This window comes from Arvicanthis niloticus, chromosome 19 (genome assembly GCF_011762505.2).
Source record: "Arvicanthis niloticus isolate mArvNil1 chromosome 19, mArvNil1.pat.X, whole genome shotgun sequence".
Taxonomy (NCBI): Eukaryota; Metazoa; Chordata; class Mammalia; order Rodentia; family Muridae; genus Arvicanthis; species Arvicanthis niloticus.
Window position 1 is genome coordinate 3,007,766 of NC_047676.1, and position 8,369 is coordinate 3,016,134.

Here is an 8,369-nt window from a genome sequence, read left to right on the forward strand (position 1 = left end):
AGACGACGCACCCTGTATCCGAGGTATCTAGCCATGCTCGATTTATCCGAACACTTCAGCCAAGTATGTCCCACGGAGGTACTGCAGCGCCAGCCACAGAGGAGAGGCTGCTCACTATAGACTGTCCCCTGGCCCCAGGCCTCTCTCCCTGCCACCCCAGCTGTAGAAACGCAATCCCCGAGTTGCTTTTGTTAAAAGGGGGTGGGCGAACAGATCTCGGATGCAAAACCGGGTGTCAGACAGCTGTAAACCGGTGTCGACAGGTTGTCAAAAGCCGCGGGGGCTGGTTGGGAAGAAGCCTGCGGCCTCCGGACCCACACCAGCAGACGGGCCGCGCGCGCCCACCGGAGGAGGAGGTGGCCCGGCGGGCGCGGGGCACCACGTGCTCGCCGTGAGGGGCGGGAGCGGCCAGCGAGGGCGGGCTGGAGGCAGGGAGGGGGCGGGAGGGGAGCCAGGGGCGGGGCCTGTGCTCAAGGGGATGCCAATCAAAGCATCAACTTCAAATTGTGTCTGAGAGCCCCGCCGCCGAGCGGAGGGCGGCCGCCGCAGTCGGCGCGCGATCTCGGATCCGGGCGCAGCCGGGAGCCGGGCGCCGCCAGTGAGCACTGGGCAGAGGAACTGCGAGCGGCCCCCGCCCCCGGGCCGGCCGGAGCGCGCCCGGCCCGCCGCCCGCAGTCCCCGAGTCGCGCCTCCTCCGATCGCCTGCTGGTCTCGTTGCCTGCGCAGTTAGTGTTGCCCTCCGCTACCGCCGAGCCCGCGGACATGTCCTTCCCGCAGCTGGGCTACCCTCAATACCTAAGCGCCGCGGGCCCGGGCGCCTACGGTGGAGAACGCCCTGGGGTGCTGGCTGCGGCCGCGGCTGCTGCGGCCGCCGCCTCGTCGGGCCGGCCAGGGACTGCGGAGCTAGGAGCAGGCGCGGGAGCCGCCGCGGTCACCTCGGTGCTGGGCATGTATGCAGCGGCTGGACCGTACGCCGGCGCACCCAACTACAGCGCCTTCCTGCCCTATGCCGCCGACCTCAGCCTCTTCTCGCAGATGGTGAGTGCTCCCGCCTCCCGCGCGTCCTCCTGGCCCGCACCCACGGGAGATCACGGCACCCGGGGACAGCGGGAGCGGCTGGCCGAACAGAGAAACAGAGGACCCTCAGGCAGTGTCTGGGAAAGGAGCGAGAAGGGTCCTGCAGAGGGGATCCGGTGGCGGAGACCTCGTTCCCTGGGGACTCGGGAGTGCCCAGAGGCCCAGGCAGTGACCACTGCCGTCTTGGGAGGTTGGAGACCCGGGCCGAAAAGAGGGTTGCGAGTTAGTGGAGAGAAGTCTCCAGAGCAGGCCTGAGACGGCGACAGGAGCTGGAGGTCCGGGGCAAAACGGCCAGGCGCTTTCAGTGCGACAGGGCCGGCCGCCAGGGCCCCGCAGCCCGGGCCGCCTTACTAACACTGCCCTGGCCTGGCGGCCGGCCTCGCCTGAGCGCTGCAAGAGCTTTCCCTTGGACCCAGAAGACCTTCCTTCTCCCTCTTTGGCAGAGCAGAGATAGTTGCCCTCTACTTTGCCAAAAGGAACCGGTTAAACCTAGCAGAGTCCCTCAAAAACATCCCAACAAACAATAGACATCGGCAGAACAGAGAGGTCTCTTAATGGAGTGTGTGGGGACCATAGGAATTGGGGTTTAAAAAAAATACTAAGTTGACATAAATTCTGGCTTCCGAAACGGTGTTTGCCTTTACTTTCGTAAGTTGCCAAACTTTTCATTTGAGCCGAAAGAAAAGCACTTTTCTTCCCGTGTTACATAAGGGAGAGTTAAAGGAACAGTGTCCCAGTGCTTAAAATAAATGGTGCTCTCCCTCTCCTGTGCCAGTGGGTATCAGATAGGGGTGTGTGTTTAAATTTAATTCTCCACGGGAGTATTGGCTGGTCTGTCCTTCCAAACGATCAATTTTCCTTGGTTTGACTGAAAGGTCGGGCCGCTTAAACTTGAGGCCGCTAGCAAATTGCGAGGCGGGCGCGGGTGTTTTTGGAGGCAGCCCCCTGCGGCCCGGCTATCTTTTGGATAGCGCAATTTCCAAGAACACTGAATTATCCAGTCTCTGGCAAAACAGACTAGACCAGACCCCCTAAAAGATTGGCCTCCAACTGTGCAGGAGCAAAGCGGCTAGCTCCATTTCCCGAACTTTTCTTGTAGTTTAGAAAGAAAGCCTATTTCTCAGTGGTCTGCCCAGCCAGTTGCCTCTCCGATGCTTCCCAACCAGGAAGATCAACCCCCATTTTGTTCAGACAGCCAGTATGCCCCGAGACCTATGAGAGATGTACAAGGTGCCCTTTCAAAAACAATTCCCAGTAGAGACGAGGCCGAATTTCTCCTTGACGATTACAACTAAAATAATTTTGAAAAGCGAAATGTACATTTTACCAGGGCGAAGCACAAACGAATTCGGGCCACAGAAGCCTCTTAGGCGCGGCCTCGATCACTAAACTAATTAAGCAAAGAAATAAGCTTTTAGTAACTTTTTTAGGGTTCCGACTTCCTTTTTTGCTAACCTGGTAACTGGATCCTTTTTAAAATGGAAGACGACGGGTGATTTCTTTATTATTTTTGTGAGTATTTTTTAACTAAAAATTTGAATACAGATGCGAGCCATTTGGGAATCCTGCCTGTGTGCTTGTGGGGGAGGGGGTCTGCTCCATTGTGGTGAGATAGGGAAACTCCATAGGAGATTTTTGTTGTTGTTTAATTTTGTTTTCTCTTTAAACTAAAGGGAAAATAAAATTCGTCCCCTAAGGTGTTTGTGTTACCTCCAGGTCTCCTACCGGGTTTTTGGAAAGTAAGCCTAAATCCAAACCCTCAGCGAGGCCTAGCTTTCCAACCTTCTATGATCCGGTATTTGGAACCCAAAAGATAAAATTGTGAGTGAGCGTCTGTCTGGGCAATTTATGGTAATAATGAGGCCTAATGAGGCTGTTAGAAAGATAAAATGTTATTTACCAAAAAACCTGATGGGATAATTTGACTTGCTGTGTTTTACTACTGATGATAAAAAGAATATTGATTGCAAATAAATCATGGCCTCTAAATGCCTGCAAACAGTTTCTGTTTGCTCGGCTGCAGATCAAAGTCAAACTTAAGAGATAAAGTAACCAAGAAGAGGCCCAGGAAACTGAACCGGTTCCCCTGAGCTGCAGCCTGTGGCTCCAGGGCCTGACGTTAATATTTTACCGGATAAGCTCTCCTTTTGTATTTAAAAAAAAACATGTTTTGTCATTGTTACTGAGGATGGCCAGGATTAAATTTTAAATTACCTGTCACCACTACAGACCTCTAAGTGTGAGTGAACCATTATATGCAGATTAATTTGGGAGGCAAAAGGAGGGCTCTGCTTTCATTATAAATTGGTGGTGAATTTAGATTGAAGAGCGCCCTGAATGGTTTATTTTGATTGAGTCCTTCAGGGTGGGAAGGAGGAGCCTTGAATTCTGAGTGTTTCACTTTGGAGAAACTGTTTCATCAGCCTACATAAAACGCCCCCCCCCCTCCAGCTAGTGTAAGCTGAACTTGAAAATCTGAATTTTGCGAAGGGCTGGTGTTAGGGACCAAGGGTTGTGGAAAGACTAGGGAAGGGGTCTGGGCAGGCCTTGCATGGAGTTTTAAAAATCCAGGGCTTCTAGAAGTTTTTCTAGAGTGAACCAACAGTTTTTTTTTTTTTTGTTTTTGTTTTTTTTTAAATCTTTTTAGTGGAGACCCGGCGCCTACAATCCAGTTAAAAGACTCCAGCTGCCTTGACTCTCCAAGTAGTGGTGTGTGGTGTGTATGTGTGTGTGTGTGTGTGTGTGTGTGTGTGTGTGTGTTGTGTTCCTTTTCTGAGCCTGGTGAATCAAGTGCCCCCAGGGTCCACAGCAGCACGGGTCTTTCTTTCCTAGCTCCTGAAACTCATCTCTCCCCATCTCTTTTCTCTCTCCACTTCCTTTCTCTCTTCTCTCTTGCTCTGCGGTTGCTTCAGGGCTCTCAGTATGAACTCAAGGACAACCCCGGAGTGCACCCAGCTACCTTCGCAGCCCACACAACGCCTGCTTATTATCCCTATGGCCAGTTCCAATACGGGGATCCCGGACGGCCCAAGAACGCCACGCGCGAGAGCACCAGCACGCTGAAAGCCTGGCTCAACGAACACCGCAAGAACCCGTACCCCACCAAAGGAGAGAAGATCATGCTGGCCATCATCACCAAGATGACCCTCACACAGGTCTCCACCTGGTTCGCTAACGCGCGCCGGCGCCTCAAGAAGGAGAACAAGGTGACTTGGGGGGCGCGCAGCAAGGACCAGGAAGACGGTGCCCTCTTTGGCAGCGACACGGAGGGCGACCCCGAGAAGGCCGAGGACGACGAGGAGATCGACCTGGAAAGCATTGACATCGATCAGATCGACGAGCGTGATGGCGACCAGAGCAACGAAGACGAAGAGGACAAGGCGGAGGCTCCTAGGGCACGCGTAGCCCCTCCAGCCTCAGCTCGGGACCAAGGCTCCCCGTTGTCGGCCGCCGAGACACTCAAGTCCCAAGATTCGCCCTTGGGTCTGGCTAAGGAGGTCTCAGAGCCCGGCAGCACGCGCCTGCTGAGTCCTGGCGCCGCAGCGGTCGGCCTGCAGGGCGCGCCGCACAGTAAGCCCAAGATCTGGTCCCTGGCTGAGACAGCCACTAGCCCCGACGGTGCGCCTAAGGCGTCTCCACCGCCACCCTCCAGCCACGCCAGCGCACACGGGCCGCCCAGCGGCTCGCCCCTGCAACACCCAGCCTTTCTACCCAGCCACGGACTGTACACCTGCCACATAGGCAAGTTTTCCAACTGGACCAACGGCGCGTTCCTAGCACAGGGCTCGCTGCTGAACATGCGATCTTTCCTGGGCGTCAGCGCGCCGCATGCAACACCTCACGGCTCACACCTGACCGCACCGCCACCTCCGCAGCCGCCTGTCCAGGTTGCCACCGGGATACTCCATGGTGAGAAGGCCTCGGCGCGTAGCAGTCCTGCACTTCCAGGTACGGAGCCAAAAGGTCGCATCTACTTATTTGGCCCCGGACATACAGAGAGACTCAGAGATGAGTGAGTGATTCTGGTGGGCAGGGGAGACTTGCTGTGGTAGCTAGGCCTAGGTCTCTCTGACACTGAGCTTTATCCAAGGGCTTGTTCCACGGAAGTATAGGAACAGACATTGGTCACAGGAAATTTATCTGAGCATTATCAAGGAATCTGGGCATAGAGACCCTTCCAGCCTCAGCACCCCACTACCTAACTCTTTTCCTAAACTTGCAAATCTTCTGTTTCCTCGCAGAGAGAGACCTAGTCACCAGGCCGGATTCGCCCCCGCAGCAGCTAAAGTCGCCCTTCCAGCCGGTGCGCGACAAGTGAGTGCTTTTTGCTTTTGCCCTGGGGCGGGATGGATGTGGCAGTGAGGGTCCTGCAGTCCTAATTGGAGAGCACTACGGGCCTAGCCTGCTCTAGTTATCTGGAGCGGGGTGCCTGATGGGAGGAGGTCTAGCTCCAGCCCGGACTCTGCCGGAAGAAGCTGGGGCTCCGTGGTGGCGCTGGATCTGTTTACTCATTTGCTGGTGTCTTCTTGCTGTGTTTCTCGTACAGCTCGCTGGCCCCGCAGGAGGGAACGCCTCGGATCCTCGCAGCCCTCTCGTCTGCCTGATTAAGGGGGGGGGGGTCGTCTTTTACTTTGCGGGGGGAGGGGGGAGGGGCTGGGGGGAGGAGACGAGGGAAGAATTAAGACAAATATTTGAGACTTGTGTAAAGGACAAACGTGACGGCAGCGTCAGTGATTCTCACACATCGCTCTCTGCAGAAAGGGGCTCATCCTGCCTAAGCGCTTGGGGAAGGGGGGAGTAAGGCTCAACCTGCCGCTCGGGTTAATTATCCGATTCGGCAAATGCCCCCCCCCTCCGTGTTTGTGTCTTCTTTGTTTCTTTTCCCCCTTTCTGTATATAGCGTGATTTCAGATTGTAAATAGCGCGTCAGCGAACTTGTTTAAATCATATATTTTTGTCTAATAAACTAAATGAAACGACGTCCACGAGGCTGCAGCTGTTTGTCCCTGTGCGCCTGCGTTTTGGGGGAGGCGATGATGTATGCGATCTTGAAATCCTGGGCACAGTCCAGGGGGCTGTGGTTATGCCAGAGACTCCTTTGGGAGAAGGGTCTTGGAACAGTGTTTCCACCGAGTAAACCACTGTGTCAGGCCCACAGTCTTTCGGTGGTGGTAGAGGTTGAATTTGTTCGTTTTGCTCCTAGGTCAGCTTCTTGTTGGCAGTTTAAATCTTTGCCACGCTTAGACAAGCGTTTATCTGGAGCAGCCTTTCTCAGTACGTAAATGCGTTCAATTTTAGTCAGTTTACAAAAACGGTGTTTTAAAGTGGATCAAAATAGGGGAAAATGAAGAGAATTTTCAATCACACTCCCAAAGGGGAACTTCGGGCTCGAAATCAATTACTCACTAGTTGTGTGAGCGGTGCGTTTTAGAAGAGGGTCGTTTTCTAGGCAGAGTGTGGACTTAATGGAGTATGAAATATTGCTCGCAATGTGTTTAGTTACTTGTTTAAGTGTAAAGAGGAGAAAACGGAAGGTTCTTTTTTAATATTCTCAAATGGACAAGCAACATAGCGTGCGGTTCCGGGTTCCGGGTTCCGGGGTTCCCTTGGTTTATGATTCAAGATTAGGTAGTGGCTTCAGAGAGAAGGTGCGCTCTGGTGTGGGGAGTGAGTGCTGATTGTAGTGGAGGGGTTGCCAAGGGCGCTTCTCTAAACCCGGGTAGGAGATCTGCTTGTGTCAAGTGAAGCCCGAACTAATAGTCCCTGAGAAGCCTGAGTCAGGGCTAAAGGAGGCTGGGAACCACTGTAGCAACAATGCGGGAAGGAGCCGGCTCTGGACGCGCGCGGGCCGGCAAGCGTTTTTTGAAAACCACAGTGGAGAGTTCTGAATCCCACCACTCCTGCTTCGCGGCTTTACCAGCTAGTCACGTACGCACTCTTCTGCAGAGTTGAAGATTGCGGAGTTGAGGACTCTGATGGCTGCGGGGCTGAGATTCGTGATGACTGTGTAAGCAAATAGTAAAACTTCCTAAGATGATGTAAACTGTGAGCAGAACAGGCTAAGTGGGGATAAAGTTGGGCAGCTCTTCCCCAGTTTAGGCTCAGCTCATCCCAGCTGCCAGGAAACTTGCTTTCTCCGAGGCTGCTCAGAAGAATCACTTTGTGTGTGTGTGTGTGTGTGTGTGTGTGTGTGTGTGTGTGTGTGTGCGCGCGCGCGCGCGCGCCCACCCCATCAGGGGAAGACCTCGAGTCTTTGACCACCGCTACTTGCTTGCATCAAGGACCAGCGGGCACCCCACGCACTGCCGAGCCACACTGCCCTCAGGGCTCGCTCCCCCTCTCCTCCTCAATTCTTCCCACTCTTGCCCACCGGTTGGGTGAGGATTGGGTTTCTGAACCTCCAGACTGGAGAGAGAGGTTCACAGATGCCGCCAAGGCAAGTAACTAACTATACCACACGTGGAATCACGAGTCAGCGCTCAGTGCATCCTACGTTGATGGAGCAACTGAGGAGCAGGGCCGTCCAGCTAGGTAGACCTGGGTCCCATAAACTCCCTCTGCTAAGCGGGTGGGAAGGCGAGGTCTGAATGGACAAGCTCGAGGCGCCCTCTATGGTCCAAAAGCAGAATGGGACCTTGACCCCTGCTGGTGGTGTTTCTTGGGCTCCTTGAAACTCTGGGACAGTTGGGCCTTGGGGCTCCCTAGGCAAAAGCATGGATTTGTAGTGACAAGGCTTAGTGCTTATTCCTGGGATCAATCATGTGTGTGAGCATGTGTGTGGTGTGTGTCTGGGGGCCTGCCAGGCCACTGGCATTTGGAGGCAAAAGTGGGCCCTGGACTGTAAGCTGTGCTTTCTTTGCCCTGATGGAGCCTGCTAAGTCAAACGTACCCTTTTACAACATCCTTGCTGAGGCTGTGTGGAGCTTCGTGTCTCTGGGCCCTCACCCCAGAGGCTCTGGAGTGGGGTTCTTGATGAAACTGCATCTCTGAAGAAACCTGACCAACCATGCCTGTGTCTGGAATGAGGAATGGGATAGCCAGTCACACTGGCATGCTGCTCAGACCTTTCAATTGTGCTGGGAGATTTGTTCTGAGTGTCTGTGGGAAGCTACTACTGAACTCTGGTGGACTCCTTCAGCTCAGGCAGGTAAGGTCTCCTTTTCACATCTCTGAATCTAGTAATTGTCCTAGCACCTCCCTTCTATCTCCTCTTGTCCCTTGCAAAGATACATTTGGGGTGCTCTGCTGGCATGTGCAGCTGTTGAATTAGCATGTGCCTTACTGACAGAATC

General features: G+C 54.2%; 1 protein-coding gene across 1 annotated transcript; it reads left to right on the top strand.

Annotated features, from left to right (window-relative positions):
* The first annotated feature begins 496 nt into the window (after nucleotides 1-496).
* On the top strand, nucleotides 497-6,056 carry Irx1 (iroquois homeobox 1). Its single transcript, XM_034523279.2, has 4 exons — nucleotides 497-1,038; nucleotides 3,990-5,025; nucleotides 5,319-5,391; nucleotides 5,624-6,056. Exons 1-4 carry the CDS (start codon nucleotides 763-765, stop codon nucleotides 5,679-5,681), a joined length of 1,443 nt encoding a protein of 480 aa, XP_034379170.1. The 5' UTR covers nucleotides 497-762; the 3' UTR covers nucleotides 5,682-6,056.
* The last annotated feature ends 2,313 nt before the right edge of the window (nucleotides 6,057-8,369 follow it).

What these genes read in the sequence shown, in the direction of transcription:
- Irx1 (XM_034523279.2), top strand. Translation starts at nt 763, where the DNA reads ATGTCCTTCCCGCAGCTGGGCTACCCTCAATACCTAAGCGCCGCGGGC. An exon ending in TAGCAGTCCTGCACTTCCAG is followed by an intron (nt 5,026 to 5,318) that starts GTACGGAGCCAA and finishes GTTTCCTCGCAG; the next exon opens with AGAGAGACCTAGTCACCAGG. An exon ending in TTCCAGCCGGTGCGCGACAA is followed by an intron (nt 5,392 to 5,623) that starts GTGAGTGCTTTT and finishes TTTCTCGTACAG; the next exon opens with CTCGCTGGCCCCGCAGGAGG.